The sequence below is a fragment of the Syngnathoides biaculeatus genome, chromosome 8, assembly GCF_019802595.1.
Source record: "Syngnathoides biaculeatus isolate LvHL_M chromosome 8, ASM1980259v1, whole genome shotgun sequence".
Classification (NCBI taxonomy): domain Eukaryota; kingdom Metazoa; phylum Chordata; class Actinopteri; order Syngnathiformes; family Syngnathidae; genus Syngnathoides; species Syngnathoides biaculeatus.
The window spans coordinates 5310001-5330293 of NC_084647.1; the positions used below are offsets into that span (position 1 = coordinate 5310001).

A 20293-nucleotide genomic window follows, 5' to 3' on the forward strand; every position below is an offset into this window, starting at 1 on the left:
TGGGCTAACGAGATGGAAAGAGTACTCTGAGAAGTTAATGAATCAAGAAAATGGGAGAAGGTAGAGTAGAAGAGGGAAGTGGCAATGATTAGTCAGGAAGAAGTTAAAAAGGCACTGAATAGAATGAAAAATGGAAAGACAATTGGACATAATTATATACCAGTGGAGGTATGGAAGCAATTTGGTGAGATGGCTGTGGAGTTTTTGACCAACTTATTCAAGAGAATACTAGCGGGAGAGGAGATGCCAGAATGGGGGAAAAGTGTGCTTCTCCCCATTTTTAAGAACAAAGGTGATGTTCAGAACTGTGGAAACGACAAGAGGAATAAAGATGATGAGCCACACAATGAAGTTATGGGAAAGAGTAGTGCAGGCTAGACTCAGGACAGAAGTAAGTATATGCAAGCAATAGTATGGTTACATGCCTAGAAAGAGTACCACAGAGGCATTATTTCACTTGAGGAGGCTCCTGGAAAAGTACAGAGAAGGTCAGAAGGAGCTACATTGTGTCTTTGTAGACCGACAGAAAGCCTATGACAGAGTACCAAGAGAGGAATTGTGGTACCTCATGCGTAACTTTGGTGTGGTGGAGAAATATGTTAGAATAGTGCAGGACATATATGAGAGCAGCAGAACAGTGGTGAGGTTTCCCGTAGGCGTAACAGAATAATTTAATGTGAACGTGGGATTACATCACGGATCAGCTCTGAGCCCCTTCCTGTTCGCTGTGGCAATGGATAGGCTGTCAGATGAGGTAAGACTGGAATCCCCCTGGCCCATGATGTTCGCAGATTATATTGTGATCTGCAGTGAAAGTAGGGAGCAGGAATAATTAGAAAGATGCAGGCACGCACTGGAAAGGAGAGGAATGAAGATTAGCCGAAGTAAAACATAATAGATGTGCATGAATGTGAGGGGTGGAAGAGGAAGAGTGAAGCTCCAGGGAGAAGAGATAGCGAGGGTGGACGACTTTAAATACCTGGGGTCAACAACAGAGCAATGGTGAGTGTGGTAAGGAAGTGAAGAAACGGGTCCAAGCGGGATGGAACAGTTGGCGGCAGGTGTCTGGTGTTCTATGTGACAGAAGAGTTTCTGCTAGGTTGAAGCGCAGTTTATAAAACAGTGGTGAGACCGGCCATGATGTACGGATTAGAGATGGTGGCCCGGAAGAAACAAAAGGAAGCAGAACTCGAGGAAGCAGAAATGAAGATGCTGAGGTTCTTGCTTGGTGTGGACAGGTTGGATCGGATTAGAAATGAGCTCATTAGAGGGACAGTCAAAGTTGAATGTTTTGGAGACAAGGTTAGAGAGAGATAACTATGATGGTTGGGACATGGTCAGAGGCGAGAGAGTGAGTATATTGATAGAAGGATGCTGTGGATGGAGCTGCCAGGCAAAAGACCGACAGGAAGACCAAAGAAAAGGTTGATGGATGCTGTGAGGGAGGACATGAGGACGGTGGGTGTTAGAGAGGAGGATGCACTACGGTTTCCTCCTACGTCCCAAAAACATGTATGGCAGGGTAACTGACGCCCGTAGTTGTGATTGTGAGTGCGAATGGTTGTTTTTATTTATATGTGCTCGTGATTGGGTGGCAACCAGCTCAGGCTGTACCCACCTCCTGCCTAAAGATACTAATGATTGGCTCCAGCACTTCTGCGACCCTTGTTGAGGATGAGGGGCTCAGAAGCTGGCTGGATGGATGGATGGATAATTGCACTGTCAGACAAGTACCAGGAATTCTTGCTATATCTAGGGCCGACAGTAGCAACACTACACAACGTACTGTATTCCAATACCACAACATCCCATTTTACAATCACTTGGGTTTAACTCAAATCAAACATTGTCAGAGAGGTTGAACCAGAAAACATGTCACCAGTCCATGTGACAGGAGACACTCTTTAAGATGGCAACTAAAACAACAATGTGCAGTGTGTGTGTGTGTGTGTGTGTGTGTGTGTGTGTGTGTGTGTGCAGTAAAAGTAGAAAAACATGGGAGGGAGAGGATGTTCATTCAAGAATGACTTGAGCTATGTTACTATAATTTTAATATGATACAGTTCACAAGTAGATGACAAAATGTTATTTAGCCTAGCAAGCTAGTGTTAGCACTAACGGTTGCAAGTAAACATCCCAACGTTCTGTCCAGTTATGCGTTAAAGATTTGGTAAATATTGGTTAGTGTGAGTGAATAAATGTCAACAATGGTATGCAAGTATGTTGACAATCGCAAGGACGTGAGGAGATGCACCGGTCACAAGACTAGACTTTTAGTTTTGGAGCCATTGGACTATCATAGGACCAAATCCTTGGTCATGGATTATGTCACACTACACCAGAGGTGTCAAACTCATTTTCGTTGCAGGTCACATTGCAGTTATAATTTTCCACAGACGGCCATTATGCCTGTGAATCCATAAAAAATATTTAATTAAACCTGCTTCATCATATTAACGCACAAGATTTATGAGCTAGTTGTGGGATTAGAAATCAAGGGCAATGTGTTTTTCAACTATTGTTCATGTTTGGTCACGCAAAAATTCTTGTAATGTTTCCATGTTATTATTTATTATATATGACAATTTGAAATGTTGGTGCAGATTCTCACGGGAATCACGGAAGTTGACACATGATTTTTCTTTTGTGGGCCACATAAAATCATATGCCAGGCCGGATCTGGCCCCCTTGCCTTGAGTTTGACATCTGCACTACACGAACTGGCCCGATCTGGGAAATAGGCTCCGGTAGCTAATCGTTCAAATATCGGAACTAAAATCCGGTAACCTGAAGGACATCATGTTAAACAAAAAACGTTCTATTAAATAAAAACACAGTACAATGATTTGGAAATCATGTCCAACCTAGATAAAAGTGAATGCACTACAAGACATCTGATGATCGAACTAATAAACTGTTTTTAGCACATAATCATCCACACAGCCATTTTACGACGTGCTTATTATCCTCACAAGGTTGACGGGAGTGCCAGAGCCTATCGCATCTATCATCAGGCAGGAGGCAGGGTACACACCGGACTGGTTGCCAGCCAATAGCAGGGCGCATAGAGAAAGACAACAGTCGCACTCACAACCACCTGTCAACCAATTTAGAGTCTCCTATTAATGCACGTTTTTGGCATGTGGGAGGAAACCGGAGTGCCCGGAGAAAACCCACGTAGACACGGGGAGAACATGCAATCTCCACACAGGCGGGGGCCAGGATTTGCACCCTTGTCCTCAGAATTGTGTGGCCAACGATCTAACCAGTTGCTCTACTATGCCGCCCCACATAATCCTTAATTTTGAATTTTATTGATGCAACACGTAACACAACACAACAGAGAAACTTGAGGATGTTCATCAAACATCTCTTTGGAACATCCAACAGGTTAACGGGCTGGGAATAGGGGAGTGCCACGATTGGGGGAAAAAAAGAGCTTCCTTGAATTGCTCAGTCATTCACAAGCAAAGATGGGGCGAGGTTCACCTCTTTGTGGACAAGTATGTAAGAATCATACAATTGCAATGAATTTGGGGATTTTATCATCTACGGTCCATAAGATCATCAAAAGGTTCAGAGGATCTGAAGAAATGAAAGCATGTAAGCTGCAAGACTGAAAAATAACATTGAATGCCCATTAACTTTGATATCTCAGGTGGCAATGCATCAAAAACCAGCATTGATGTGTAAAAGATCTCACCACATGGGTTCAGGAACATTTCAGAAAACCAATGTCAGGAAATACAGTTTGGCACTACATTCGTAAAAGCAACTTAAAACTCGACTATGCAAAGCAAAAGCCATTTATCAACAACGCCCAGAAAGGCACCAGGTTCTCTCGGCCCTTGTTCATCTAAGATAAACTGATGCAAAGTGGAAAAGTGTTCTGTGAGCCAATGAGTCCACATTTCAAATTGTTTTTGGATATTGTGGACCTTGTGTCTTCTGGGCCAAAGAGGAAAATAACCATCTGGACTGCTATTGACACAAAGTTCAAAAGCTAGCATCTGTGATGATATGGGGCTGTACTTGTGACAATGGCCTGGGGAACTTACACATCTGTGAAGGCACTTTTAATGCTGAAATGTACATAAAGGTTTTGGAGAAAAATATACTGGCTCCCAAGCAACATCTTTTTTCATGGACCCCCCTGCTTATTTCAGCAAAACAATGCCAAACTATATTCTGCACCTGTTACAAAAGTGGCTTCCTAGTAAAAGAGTGCGGGTATCAACGTGACTTGCTTGCAGTCCAGTTTCCTATTGAAAATGTGTGGCGCATTGTGAAGAATAAATACAACAATGGAGACCCGTGACTGTTGAACAGCTAAAGTCATACATCGAGCAAGAATGGGAAAGAATTCCACCTAAAAAGAATCACCAATTAGTGTCCTCAGTTCCCAAAAATGTATTGAATGTTGTTAAAAGTCAAGCTAATGCAACACAGTACATACTGTCCCATTTTTTGGAACACCTTGCAGCCATAAAATGTCAAGTTAATGATTCCTTAAAACAATAAAGTTTATCAGTTTTAACATTAAATATCTTGTCTTCGTAGGGTATTCAATGAAATATAGGTTAACCATGATTTGCAAATCATGATGTTTTGTTTTTATTCATGTTTAACACAACGTCCCAACTCCATTGGAATTGTGTTTGTAATATCCTGCATGGGATTAAAAACACTGTTTGACTGTCTGTCTGTATGACTGACTCTCTTCCTCCCTTTTCCCTGATCTCTCCCTCCCACCCCACAAATCAGACAAAGCTATCATTGTATCAATGGGGGGACCAGCTCATTTTTCTTTAAATTTTTAGTCCCCATACATAATGTATAATTGGATGTGCTTTTTAACATACAGCATATCTTTAGACAAACGGTTTAAAGTCAAATCGCATAGTGTAATTTCTTATTAGTATTCGTGAGTTCTAGCTTCACTCGACCTCTTGTTTGGACTCTTGGTATTGTTGCTCCAGCTCCATCAGCCGAGTTTTGAGTTCATCAAGTCGCGACAGAACGCGCACCCTCTCCTCCTCCAGGTAACCCAACTCCATTCGATCTGAACTGGCCACATCCTCATGCTGCAGAGAGAGGGGAAAATCTCGAATTATGCTTAAATGAGGGTGTAAACAATGTAAACTGCACAACCAAACTTGCAGTGTAATTCTTCAGACCAGTAAAGTGTTTTATGTGAATTGAGTAAACTATGGAAAGAGCTCAACTGAATAAGAAAATGCAAGATTTTTGTTAACTATGTACGTGTCAAGTACAATCCTGTTGTAACGGGAAATAAAGCACAATTGGGGAAAATGTCGCATTATGCTTAAATTGGGGTGTAAACAATGTAAAATGTATAACCAAACTTGCAGTGTAATTCTTCAGACCAGTAAAGTATTTTATTTGAATTGAGTAAACTATGGAAAGAGCTCACCTGAATAAGAAAATGCAAGATTTTTGTTAACTATGTATGTGTCAAGTAAAATCCTGTTGTAATAGGAAATAAAGCACAACAATGAATAAAGAAAGTTGATCAAGACAACTGCACTGTGGAACTGCTGTTGTGATGTTATGACGAATTGAGTAAAAAAAGTATTTCAATGAAATACAGTGAAGAAAATACATCTTTGAACACCCTGCAACATTGGAAGTTCTCCCACTTAGAAATCATGGAGTGGTCTGAAATTTTTATTGTAGGTGCAAGTCAGAGATAATCGAAAAAGAAAAATCCAGAAATCACAATGTATGATTTTTTTATACGATTTATTAGTGTGATACAGCTGCAAATAAGGATTTGAACATCTGTCCATCAGCTACAATTCTGACCCTCAAAGACCTGTTGGTCTGCCTTTAAAACTCCACCTCCACTCCATATATTATCCTGAATCAGATGCATCTATGTGAGGGCGTTAGCTGTATAAAGACACCTGTCCACCCCATAAAATCAGCAAGGACTCAAATTTGTAACATGGCAAAGACCAAAGAGGTGTCCAAAGACACCAGAGACAATATTGTACAACTCCACACAGCTGGAAAGGGCTACGGAGAAATTGCCAAGCAGCTTGGTGAAAAAAGGTCCACTGTTGGTGCAATCATTACAAAATGGAAGAAGCTAAACATGACGGTCAATGTCAATCGGAGTGGAGCCCCATACAAGATGTCACCTCGTGGGGGTCTCAATGATCCTTGGAAAGGTGAGGACTCAGCCCAGGACTACACGACAGGACTTGGTCAATGACCTGAAAAGAACTGGGACTACCGTTTCCAAGGTGACTGTTGCTAATACACTAAGACATCATGGTTTGAAATCATGCATGGCACGGAAGGTTCCCCTGCTTAAACCAGCACATCAAGATGACCATATGGATTATACAGAAGGTTTTGTTGTCAGATGAGACCAAAATTGAACTTTTTGGTCATAAGACAAATGATGAGTTCCATCCACAGGGTTCATACTCAGTATGACCAAAAAAATTTAAGGGCTTTTTAGGGGCATTCATAGGGGCTGACACGAAAAATTTAGGGCTGACACGGAAAAAATTTAGGGCCGACACGAAAAATTTACGGCCATCGTGGGAAATCAAGAGTAAGAAAAAAGACTCACCCAATGGTGCCATCAACCGTTCTTGGTTCATCAAATGTTCCAGTCTCTCAGTACTTGTGACAATGATCACCTACTCTAGCTCCTTGAGGCTACCCAGTGCCTCCTCTATTTGTTGCTGCAGAGGTGCCAAAGTGGCTCTCTTGTCCTTTGCTCTGACTCTGAGTGCATTGGCCTCGGTAATAAACCTCAGATTCCTCTTTTCTTCTGCCTCCTCACACAGCCTGTCAGCCTTCTCAATAAGCGTTGATATGTCAGTCTCTATATTGGCTTTTTTGGCTCTGAGGCAGTAGAGATGAAAAGTGGGCAACGATGCCAAATGTAGCCAGGTACAAAGTCTTCCTTTCCCCACAGTGGTAGTTTTTAGCAATGTCACTGTCTGGGAACATGACTGCAAACACTTTCGAATTATTTTCACAAGATTTGTAACTGTAATGGCTGCAGATCACTTTTAAAGTCCACACGATCTCTGCCTTAAAGGAGTCCGTCTTCGTGTATTGAACTACGTTCATAAAGCCTGACTTCTGGCTGGTTGAAGTCGATGGCTGGACAACTGTAGGTGCGCATTAGGGATCGCAACCGGTTACAAATAACCGGTTATAACCGATTTTCGGGTTTTTGAAAACGAAACCGTAATCGGACTTTCGAAATCGGTTAAAATTTCTAATCATTTCTTCCGGTTCCGGTACTCCACATTGTGCTATTTTTTCAACATCATTTCCACTTTTTTCAAGTTTCGCTGTTAGAGTAAAGTTGGACTCAAAAGAACATTCAGTTAAATCAAAGAAACATCAAACATGGCATTGAGGAAACGCTCAGTATACCTTCATGCCAACATTAACATTAAAACATTTTTCAAAAAAAAAAAATGAAAAATTAACTTACACGAGTGCATTGTTTAAAGCCACATTCAACAAGCTTGTTTGTCAATCTTCTGTAAAAACTACCCCATTACCGCGGAGTAAATTAACGATCGATGGTGTAGCGCCGGAGAAAATGAGTTGGAGGCGGAGTGTCAGACACAGGAACAAAACTTACTTTATCGGCAAACATCAAAACACTACTCGCATAACGGGGGGAACTCTGTGAACTCGTCACTCCAGAAGAGCAAAAACAAAAACAGTCCGTGCGGAACCCCGCACACCAAATCGTTTTTTTTTGCTACAACTGTTCGGTTAAAACCGGTTATGAAAGTAAGCTTTTTTTTTGCAATACCTAGTGCGCATGCACTGCTAGTACCACTGCCTGAAGTTAATGCTTCACTATCTTAATATTTTAGAAACAGATTCATACCAACGGAAGATGAGAGAGTCTTCGCCAAATCAGCGTGTCTCCTGTTTTTCCGGTGCGACGCCCATCTTTTCAACCTGGTAACTGTGCTTGCACAGACGGCAGTAAAACATGTGCCGATCTTTTGGATCTCGACGAACCCAGCTCCCAAACTCCTTACTTTCAACCCAAGCTTCTTGAAAAATGCACTTCCTCGTGATACAAGTTGGATCGATGAAAGAACTACGCTACGTCGTAACGAAGACGAAGTGAAATGCCTACTCACGGAAACAAATAATGGAATATCGACAAGATGGCAACGAGTTGTCAACACTGTGACTTCCGTTGACAATTTCCGGCTGATTTGGACACCAGGCGGATCGCTATTTTTTTTTTTACATAAAAGATTAATTTATTTTTTAGGGAGAATTTTGGCGGTAGAGGTCCTCCATTTGATATTTTTTTAATTTAAGGCCTTTTTAGGGGCTTAACTGGTTTTCGCGGATTTTAAGGACTTTTAGGAGCCCCTAAATGCACCTTCGAAAATGTAGGGGTTTTTAGGGACTTTTAGGGCCGCGTGCGAACCCTGATCTAAGAACATCATACCTACTGTGAAGCATGGGGGTGGTACCACATGGTTTGGGGGTGTTTTTCAGCACATGGGACAGGACGACTGGTCTGTATTAAGGAGATGATGACCGCAGCCATGTATTGGGAAATTTTGGGGAACAACCTCCTTCCTCAGTCAGAGCATTGAAGATGGGTCGTGGCTGAGTCTTTCAACATGACAATGACCCGAATCACACAGCCAGGAAAACCAAGGAGTGGTTCCCTAAGAAGCATATCAAGGTTCTGGCGTGGACTAGCCAGTCTCCAGACCTAAGCCCAATAGAAAATCTTTGGAGGAAGCTGAAACTCAGCAACAGCCCAGAAACTTGTTTGATCTAGAGAAGATCTGTGTGGAGGAGTGGGCCAAAATCCTTCCTGCATTGTGTGCAAACCTGATGAACAACTAAAGGAAACGTTTGACCCCTGTAATTGCAAACAAAGGTTACTGTACTAAATATTAACATTGGTTTCCTCAGGTGCTCAAATACTTATTCGCAGCTGCATCACACAAATAAATCGCTAAAAAAAAAAAAAAAAAAAAAATCATACATTGTGATTTCTGGATTTTTTTTTTTTTTTTAGATTATCTCTCTCACAGTGGACATGCACCTACGATGAAAATTTCAGACCCCTCCATGATTTCTAAGTGGGAGAACTTGGAATGCAGCAGTGTGTTCAAATAATTATTTTCTTCACTGTATGGTGGTGTGATTTTCACTGAAATGTTTCTCATCATCAAACATTTGAATATTAGAGACAATACAAGTAAACACAAAATATAGTTTTTTAATTAAGGGGTTTATTATTAAAGGGGTTACGGCCATGCTACCCTGAGAACGCCCAATCTCATCAGATATCGGAAGCTAGGCGGATTTAGCCCTGGTTAGTACTTGGATAGGAGACCGCCTGGGAATGCCAGGTGCTGTAATCGTCTCTCCCTGGCTAAAATGAAGATTAGGAAGGGCATTAGGCGTAAAACTGTGCCAAACAAATGTGCGTTCATCTGAGATGACATGCTGTGGCGACCCCTAACGAGACAAGCCGAAAGGAAAAGAATAAGATTATGAAGCGAGAAAAGTCCAAACCTATGTGGTCCTGTGTAAAAAATAAATAAATAAAAAGTGATTGCCCCAGCGGTTATAATATCACTGTGGTTTATCAGATTTGAGTTCAATTTCTCAAGTTACAGCCAGGCCTGATACTGTCCCACTTGTTCTCAATTAGGAAATCACTTAAATAGAACTAACAAAGTGAAGTCGACCTAAAGATCCTCAAAACATTATGCTGCCATCTAAAGAAATTCAGGAATAAATGGGGAAAAAAGATTAATCAGTGTGGAAACAGTTATAAAGTTATAAAAACTTTGGAGAGGCCAAGTCAAAGTCCTAACCTGAATCCTATTGAGATGCTGTGGACAGTAATGCCGGTACTCTAAAATCCTGTCATTTTGAGTGACGAGTAATGTATTGCGGTACTCTCACCGGTAAATACAGTTACAGTAGTGTTCAAAATAATAGCAGTCGAATGTGGCTAACCACAAAATGTTCCTCCTTTTTTCCTTTTGGCCTGTTGATGTGTTCTTTGGCAAATTGTAGCCTCTTCTGCACATGCCTTTTTTTTTTTTTTTTTAACTTTGCGGGGGAGTTTTGTAAATATTAATATATTTGCTTTGCACAGACATGTTCTCACTGTCACAGTACTTACATGGGACTCCAGACTTTCTTTGATCATCCTGGAGTTGTTCATTGTCCAAGCCTTTTTTTGCAATTTAACATTCTGGTTATTCTGCAATCCATTTTGATGGTTGTCTTCTGTTTTCTGCCACGGGTCACTGGTTTTGATCTCACTTTTAAGGTATTAGAGATCATTTTAGCTGAACAGCCTATAATTTGTTGCACCTCTTCATAAGGTTACCCTTCTCTAATCAAACTTTTAATCAAAGTATGCTATTCTTCTGAACAATGTGTTGAATGACCCATTTTCCTCTGACTTTCAAGGAGAAATACACGTTCAACAGGTGTTTAGCTTCATCATTAAATAGTGGCCACCTGATTCACACCTGTTTTTCACAAAATTGATGACCTCACTGATATGATTTTTAAACACAGCCCTTTCAACAAATTGCCCAATTGGACGGGCTTCAGAGTGCACATCATGAATGCTGGATCTTGTTGGTTTTCTGAGAATCTATTGCACCTACTGGTAACTTGTTTGACATGTAGCAATCAAAAATATACTGAAAACTGGATTGATCTGGTTCGTCACTTTGGATTGGTTTCATTTCGAACACTACTGTTCTTCTTCAAAACAGCAATTGTTACTTTTGAGACAACATAGTCTAAGTGTTAATTTATGACTGGTGATTTTGAGAAAAAAAACACAGTCCAGCTAATTCAAAAGCATTGAACCGTTCACTCCAATCTCAACAACCATAAAAACCATGCTCTGGTGTACAATCATCAGGGTTGCATTAGACTTCAATCTGCATGCTATAAAATCCACAATTAAAAAAAAAACAAAACAAAAAAAAATGGGAGCCTTTTGTGGTATTTAGTAAAGCCAGGCATAATTTTTGCACGTGCTGGGTTACGCTGCAGCATGCTGGGCATACGTGAAAGAAGCATTCCTTCTGACCTGTTTGTCTCCATTAAGCAGTGCTGATGCTGCGCATAGAGCTGGAGATGTCCTCACCTCCTGATGAGTGCTCTCTGTACTACTACACTCCTCCTTCAGATTCTCCTCATCACTCTCCCTCTGTCTCTGTGTCAGTCCCACAGAGCCTGTGGTCGGTGCTCCTCCAAGGATCCTCTCAATGGATGCACCCTGGAGTGAGGTATCTGAAAACCTGCCAGGGAAACCTGTCTTCCCAAAGCTGAGTGGGTCTGGGCTGATGTCTTCTCCTTTATTGTACTCAGCACAGAGATTTAATATTGTCTCCAGTCGCTGTCTCTCCTGTTATCAATCAAAGAAGAAGATGAAATTTATCAGTAGGTTTTATATGAATTTGAAAAAGTATACAAGTTGTAGTGGAGCCTCTGTAGAAAAACACCCTCCAGGCTATAGAATTTGACCCATCTAAAAAATTAAGGGAAACTAAATTCTCAAAAGTCTATGGAGACTGAGCTGTCATCATGCAAGATTTTGACAAGTCACTTGAGATGAACTGAAACTGTGTGCCTGTTTTTTAGTTGCCGTTTAGCTTTTTGTGGCTTTGCGAAGTCCAGTTTTTACAAAGGATGTGAAGAGAAGAAAGTGAGGGAAGCATACACGATAAATTACGTGTGCACCATTGCTCTTCGAAATTATTGGTTATAATTTACTTCATTTTACAAAAACAATCAGTGATTTACAATCAATAAAACATTTAATACAATACATTTTTAATTGTACTATTACATCCCGTTTTGTTCTGGCTTCTCCCATTTTTTCTGCCATCACCATCTGCCAGCCATCATTACCACTAGGGTATTTAGAAGTATTGAAGGCTGGAGGAAGTCGCGGAGTTATTGTTCTTCTTTGCTAGTCAGCATCTTTGGTTGCATACTAGCTTATTATCTCGTGCATTCTTGTGTTTTCTGTCGTCGGTGTCGGAAAAGTCAATTTTCTATGAAACTAGTTTAAAGTTCAGTTCATAACTAAAAAATTTGAACTAAGTTCATCATTCCAAAAATGGATAAGTTCAATTTTTTTCACCATTTCCCATTGTTGCCACTCATTCAGTCCATACACGTAGGCAGCAGGAAACTTTCGCCCGACAATCTCAAAAAGTAAATGAGGAAAAACACATTTCAATGGTCTTTCTTAAAATGAAGAATTACAACAAAAATTGGACTTTGCTCCTTAATTTGAAAAACACAAACAAAAAAAAAAAAAACCACTATGACAGGATAACTCTCTGACAACAATTTGTTGCAGCTCTGGCTGACTCTAAACAAAATGTTATTTAATCTACTCTTATATCACAACACAAAATAAATTTAAAGGTCCACCTCCACTCCATGTATTATCCTGAATCAGATGCACCTGTGAGGTTGTTAGCTGCATAAAGACTCGAACTTGTAACGTGGCAAAAACCAAAGAGCTGTCCAAAGACACCAGAGACAAAATTGTACAACTCTACATGGCTGGAAAGGGCTACGTAGAAATTGCCAAGCAGCTTGGTGAAAAAAGCCACTTTTGGAGCAATCATTAGAAAATGGAAGAAGCTAAAAATGATGGTCAATCTCAATCGGAGTGGAGCCGCATGCAAGATATCAGCTTGTGGGATCTTAATGATCCTTAGAAAGGTGAGGAATTCAGACCGGGTCTACACGACAGGACTTGGTGAATACCTGAAAAGAGGTGAGACCACCGTTTCCGAGGTGACTGTTGGTAATACACTAAGACGTCATGGTTTGAAATCATGCATGGCATGGAAGGTTCCCGTTTAAACCAGCACATGTCAAGGCCCGTCTTAAGTGTGCCAATGACCATTTGGATGATACAAAGGAATCATGGAAGAATGATTTGTGGTCAGATGAGACTAAAATTTAACTTTTTGGTCATAATTCAACTAACCGTGTTTGGAGGAAGACAAATGATGAGTTCCATCCCAAGAACACCATCCTGACTGTGACGCATGAGGGTGGTAGCATCATGCTTTGGGGGTATTTTTCTGAACATGGGACAGGACGACTGCATTGTATTAAGGAGAGGATCCGGCCATGTATTGTGAGATTTTGGCGAACATGACCATGACCCAAAGCACACAGCCAGGAAAACCAAGGAGTGGCTCCATAAGAAGCACGTCAAGGTTCTGGCATGGCCTTGCCAGTCTCCAGACCTAAACCAAAAAGAAAATATTTGGAGAGAACTGAAACTCCATGTTTTCCAGCAACTGCCCGGAAACCTATCTCATCTAGAGAAGATCTGTGTGGAGGAGTGGGCCAAAATCCCTCCTGTGGTGTGTGCAAACTTGGTGAACAACTACAGGAAACGTTTGACCTCTGTATTTGCAAACAAAGGCTACTGTACCAAATATTAACATTGGTTTTCTCAGGTGTTCAAATACTCATTTACAGCTGTATCACACAAATAACTGGTTAAAAAAAAAAATCATACATCTTGATTTATGGAATTTTCTTTTAAGATTATCTCTCTCACAGTGGACATGCACATATGATGAAAATTTCAGACCCTTCCATGATTTCTAAGTGGGAGAACTTGCAATATAGCAGGGTGTTCAAATACTTATTTTCTTCACTGTACACGGGCCTAGAGTGCCCTCTTACGGTTGTCAGTGTGAAAATAACCGATAAGCGACTCGAAAAATGGATGGATGTAATAATGTGTTAATAATTTCACATATTAGTTGCTCTGGAGAATAAGTCACACCCCCGGCTAAACTATGAAAAAAACTGTGACTTATACTCCAGAAAATACGGTAAATAGAAAGTTTCAAAATTATTATGCCCAGAAGTTAAAAAGCTACATTACACAGAACATGTAACAGTTGAATCAAAATCATCATTCCCTATCAATTTATATTAAGATTGTAAAACCATGGATCTTTTTTCTTGTATCTCATTTGAAGAAGCAAGAATTGCTTCCCCGAGTTGCTATTTGGAGGTATACTCCTGTCCACCCGCATATTCCCTTTAAAGTCCCACTGACATTGTAAAATATATTATTATGAAAATTACATATAATATTATTCACTTCAATGTCTATACAAAAAAATAAATATGAGCAGAGAGCATGTCATTCATGTGCAAAAATGCAGAGGTCTCACTTGACATCCAAGTGGTAGCCATATTGCCTGCTCCGTCATTTCCAGCTGTCACACTGGGACAGTCGCCATTGAGAAGATGCTATGCTACCTGCTATGGCAGAAGAACAACGGATATTTTCGGATTTTTCTGACACCCCTTTTGACATGGAAGTTCTTTATGAAGAGGAGAACATCTCACAATCGAGTGAAGTGACCGGGGAAATATCACCCTATCGTTTCAAGCCATATTTAGATTATATGCGGATCACTTCGAACTAACAACGGACTCCCCGACAGTATGAATGACAGTATGTAATGTACTCAGCCGTGAGCGACAACGCCGTAAAGCAGCCCGGCCTGGTGCCGCGATGAGCCACTGCGGCCCCACAATAACAAAGTTAACAAAAAAGAAAAACACCTTAAAATCACTGTAAATTGATGATTTACATTTTAGTTTTTGTTAACATCAACATTAATTGGAGACTAATTTGCCCATAGCTCTAACTGTGAGTGTGACTGTTGTCTGTCTCCATGTGCCCTGCGATAGGCTGGCAATCAGTTCAGGGTGTATCCTGCCTCCTGCCTGATGATACCTTGGATAGGTTCCAGCACTCCTGACCTTTGTAAGGATAAGGATTTGTAAGGTTCTCCGACCAACCCTGTAACCCTGACTCTTGACACTCCTGCCTTCTTTGATCGATTTCCCATGTACCGACTCCTGCCTGCCCGGGGACCTGCTCTCTACGACCAACGTCCTGACTACCGCTGCTGCACCTGACTGCCTGCCTGATCCCCGACCTTGGAACATTTGGGTCCTCCCTCCGTATTGATGCGTCATGACATCCACCCCTTGTTGGTAAACCACCAACAAAAAAACTGAAGACTAAAGAAATAATAACAATGATAACAATATTAATGGGACTGAAACACGAAAAGCAGACATAGGGTTTCAACAACGAAAAAAGTAATTTGATAAGTGAACTTATCAGAAACGACTACAATAAGTCCTGCACTCAGCAACTTCGTCTGGTGTTACATTGAATTCGATATCATTAATTAGGGGAGAAAATTATGAATCCAAATGTTGTAGAACTTTTATGAGTGTCCACAAATGGACAGCTTATGTTTTACTAATTTGAAAAAATATAAGACATTCTTTAGCCGGTGTGTGTATGGGAGGTAGGATAGATATCCACTTCAACAAAATTTGCTTTAGGGCTAAAAGGGCGACAAAGGCCATCATGGATGAGAAGAGAAGTTGAGTTGGGGCAGGATCCAAAATAGGGCTGTAATTAAGTTTGGCAGAATCAGTTCACTTATGATCACAGACAAAGTGGAAAATATTCCTTGCCCTCAGGCTTTTATTTTGACACAAGGACTCTAGAAACAATTGTTGGGAATTACAGGTGAGTGAGATAAAACATCCCATCTTTTCCATGAATGCAGAAAGAAATTTTGCGTAACGTTTGATGATGCCCTTCATGGAAACTGTCACCTTATTGTGGTGGAGGGGTTTGTGTGTCCCGTTGATCCAAGGAAATACAGTGTTGTGAAAAAGTATTTGCCCCTTCCTGATTTAATTTTTCTTTTGCATACCTATCACACACAGAGGTTTAAAGTAATCAAACCAATTTTAATGTCACTCAGAGAAAACCGAAGGAAATACAAAATGCATTTTCCAAATGACAATTCAATTTATTAAAGGTACAAAAAAAATCATCCAAACCTTTCTGACCCTTTGTGAAAATGTAATTGCCCCATGAACCAATACCTGGTTTTGCCACCCTTGCCAGCAGTAGCTGAAATCAAGCATTTGCGATAATTGTTGATGCATGCTTCACATCCCTCTGGAGGAATTTTGTCCCACTCTTTACAGAATTGTTTCATCTCTGCTATATTGGAGGGTTTTTGAGCAGGAACTGCCCATTTAAGATCACACCAAAACATCCCAATTGGATTTAAATTCAGACTTTGAATTGGCAACTCCAAAACCTTAATTCTGTTTTTTTTTTCTAGCCATTCTTAGGCGGACTAGCTGGTGTGTTTCGGATTGTGGTCCCGCTGCATGATCCAAGAGCGCTTGAGTTTGAGGTGAAGAACTGATGGCTGGACGTTCACCTTCAGGATTTTCTGGAACACAGGAGTATTCATTATTTCATCGATCACAGCAAGTTGTCCTGGTCCTGAGGTAGCAAATCAGCCCCAGAGCATCACGCTGCCTACACAATTCTTCACTTGGGACGTAATGTTTTTTTGCTGTGCCAGGTGCCAGATGTAACAGGCCACACACCTTCCAAGAAGTTCAATTTTTGAATGGTCAGTCCACAGAATCTTTCTCCAAAAGTCTTGAGAATCATCTAGATATTTTCTGCCAAATGTGAGACGAGTCTTTGTATTCTTTGCTTACAGCAGGGGTTTTCGCCTGGGAACCCTCCATTTTTGGCCAGTGTCTATCTTATGGTAGAGTTATGAACAGTGGCTTAACTGAGGCCAGCAAGGCCTGCAGATCTTTAAATGTTTGAGGTTCTTTTGTGACTTCCTGGATGAGTCGTCGTTGCAGTAATTTTAGTTGGTCATCCACTCCTGGGAAGATTTGCCACTGTTCCAGGTTTTCTCCTTTTGTGGTTAATGGCTCTGACAATGTTCACTCCCCCACCAAAGCCTTGGTTCTTGAGATCTTGTAGCCTACTTCACGCTCTCTGACAGATTATATTTAAATAATTTCTTGATTCAACAAGTATGGTGGTAATCAGTTTTGGGTGTGGCTTCTGAAATTGAATTAATCTTTCCCTAATTTGTGTAAATGAAAACATTGTTTCATAGTATTAAGAATGAACTTTTTTTGTTGTGAAATTTCTGATTGCTCATATGGTTTGAAATATGATCTGAAACACTGGCACTCAATGTGTTCTTTGTTTTGCTTTCTATTTACATGTAAAGTGAGTACTGAGGTTTAATTCAAGAGAGTTAGACATCATGAACTTTGAGAGATTTAGCAAATAAACATCTTCCCTGTTGCTTCCTCTTTCCCCAACAAACTACAGTGAGTTCTCCCACTGAGAAAGTACTGTATCTGTAACTTATAACAGCTGAGAAGGACTTAACAAAAATGCCATTGAAGAGAAAATCATATTCTGCAGATTATTTTAAATAACATTGTTATGATCTTGCTAACCAATGATGACAAAAGTACTTTTTACCATCAATGCGACTTGTCATATGTCGTTAGATTATTGTTTATTGTGAATGTAATTCAATTTGATTTTTCATCATGATGGTGCAATGGTAAACGGTTCTTGCTGACAAAGGCATATCTTTTATTCGTTTGATTATCTTGTTTTCATCCGAAGTTGACAAAATGTTTATTGGCAACGTCAAGGAAAGAATGCTTTGGCATACTCCCCATCTGTGAATGTAGACACACAGCAGAGCCCTCCCTCTCCACAAAGGCTGTTCCTTCTAGTTGAAAATATTGGTACTCATCTTTTTTTTTTTTTGAGCAACCTTTGTCAAGTGCTTTTCCATTATTAGCTGTTCCAACCCGATCTGTGTTCGACCCTTCTGCGCCTGCGCACATCAACTGCCACAGCAAACTACGGCAACCCCAGTAGGACAAACCATCTCTGCGTCTTTTGCGTTGCCTGCACGACAGAAATAGCATGTACAGTATGTCGTGATGAGGGCTCTGTGAGACACATGAATCATCAAAAGAGAGATATGGCTCGCGAGACATAGGTTGACAACCCCTGATTTAAAGCTACTCCTCATATTTTTATTTCAGACCCCTCCACGATTTCTAAGTGGGAGAACTTGCAATATGCCAGGGTGTTCAAATACTTATTTTCTTCACTGGAGCTGCACTTGAACCTATAATCTTGGGTGAGAAGCTTTGAACAGTGTGGGTGGGAGAAAAATATCCCTTTGTGCCCTAAATTGCTGCATCCCTGCAAGAAGAGCCAAATATCTAACATTTACTGGCAAGTAAACAGCTACGCTTGAGTACCATACACCCACTCAACATCTGTTCGTAGACAGATTAGACTCCTCACCACTGACACCTTGCCTTTTTTTTTTTTCCCAACAAGCCTGCACTTGTATTATCTTACTGATTAGTAGAAAGTCATGAGAGTTAGGGGGAAAAACACTAGGACTGATTTGTATCACATTAAAATAGGCCCAGGCAAAACATAATTTAACTTGATGTATCAAATTTTAAATTTGACACACGTTTGAATCAACTCCATAATGGCAGATTTATTTGAAGCCCGCATTTGATGTGAAAGTGTTCAACTGCAATGTGCCTTTTGTGGGCCAGATTGTGCAGCAACACAGGCAAAAAGTGAGCAAAAAAATGTCATATTAGGTATTGTGATTATATTAGGTATTTGTAGATACCTATATCAATACTAGAGGGTATAACACATCAGGAAATATGCAAGTGCAATTTAAAATCCCAACTCAAACCTATTATCCTTGTCTACTTGCACGGTCAAGCGAGTAATCTGTTGCATCACCTTAATGACTTTGGAGCATGGTGGGAGCAAGTATACATATTGTAAGACACTTCGCTTCTTTTAAGTTACTGATGCTGTCCCCAACTTTGAGGGTCAGAATTCTAGCTGATAGACAGGTGTTCAAATACTTATTTACAGCTGTATCACACAAACAAATCATTAAAAAAAAACATACATTGCATTTTTCTTTTAGATTATCTCTCACAGTGGACATCCACCTACGATGAAAATTTCAGACCTCTCCATGATTTCTAAGTGGGAGAACTTGCAAAAAAGCAGGGTGTTCAAATACTTATTTTCTTCACTGTATATTATATTATATTATATTATGTTAAATTTTATATATACTTTATATCTTATAATAAGGCGGCACGGTGGATCAGCTGGAAAAGCGTTGGCCTCACAGTTCTGAAGTCCCTGGTTCGATCCCGGACCCGCCTGTGTGGAGTTTGCATGTTCTCCCCGTGGATTTCCTCCGGGCACTACGGTTTCTTCCCACATCCCAAAACCATGCAACATTAACTGGACACTCTAAATTGCCCCTAGGTGTGATTGTGAGTGCGACTATTGTCTGTCTGTGACTGTTTGTCTCTATGTGCCCTACAATTGGCTGGCAACCAGTTCAGGGTGTACCCCGCCTCCTGCCCGTTGACAGCTGGGATAGGCTCCAACACTCTCGGTGACCCTCATGAGGATAAGCGGCAAAGAAAATGGATGGATATATATAGTATTATTTTAGATTTTAATGTGTTTTTTTTCATTTATTTATTTTCGTGCTTTATAAGTGTACTGTACAGCTGAACATTTCTGTGAAATGACTGGCAATTCAAGTGCATGCAGAGCAGACAGTATGTTAAACAAAGTCTTATTTTTCATGTAGCATCAGGCAGATTTATATTTGCTATCCACCATCCGCAAAACAAACCCGACTCATGATCAGGGCCAGATCTTTGCGGGGTAGATCATGTCGAGTTCCCAGTGGAGGAACAACCAGATGATCCTGACAAGAGACATTTTATCTAATCTTGTAACAGTGCATTCACCACCCCACCTCCAACCTTCTCCCCCATTTGGTGGAGCATACATGCACCACAATCAGACAGGCAGCCTCTCTAGTGACAGTCAACCCCTCTGGATAATAAGATGCTAGTCCTTCTAAAAGATGTCACTGCACTGATGTCAGGATAAAACCATGGAGCTGTTGCTCCCATTGGGGGTGGCTGCCATTTAAACAGCTGAAACCTCCCGTTCGAGTAAGATACAAGCACTCAAATGGAGTCTTGCTTCCAGTCACCACGTCACAAACATTAAATTGTAGGAAGGATCAAAGACAATGATTAAAGGCTGTACTGAAGTTGTACATTTTTTTTTCCATTCCCTAAACCATTCTTGGGAAATATGCAGCCTTACTGCTTGATTATTGTTCCCGGGCTCCAGTTAGAAGCTTGTAAGATGTGAATTCAGTTGCATCAGCTCGCAAGTTAAACAATTTGCTGTAAACATGAAATTATAAGATTAAATATTCATATCCACACTTTGGAAGCAGATGCT

General features: G+C 40.6%; 1 protein-coding gene and 1 pseudogene across 11 annotated transcripts in view; one reads left to right on the plus strand and one right to left on the minus strand.

Moving 5' to 3' along the window:
• Positions 1-20293, minus strand: part of phldb1b (pleckstrin homology-like domain, family B, member 1b) — a 121948-nt gene that overhangs the window by 35372 nt on the left and 66283 nt on the right. For 10 of the 11 annotated variants that reach the window (XM_061827481.1, XM_061827480.1, XM_061827482.1 and 7 more), the window contains 2 exons: positions 11114-11431; positions 4947-5084 (listed from right to left, as the gene is read on the minus strand). In XM_061827481.1, coding sequence (XP_061683465.1) covers positions 4947-5084; positions 11114-11431 — 456 coding nt within the window. The remainder of the gene's footprint in view (positions 1-4946; positions 5085-11113; positions 11432-20293) is intronic. The other variant, XM_061827479.1, reaches the window with a different exon arrangement.
• On the plus strand, positions 9292-9410 carry LOC133505465 (5S ribosomal RNA; annotated as a pseudogene).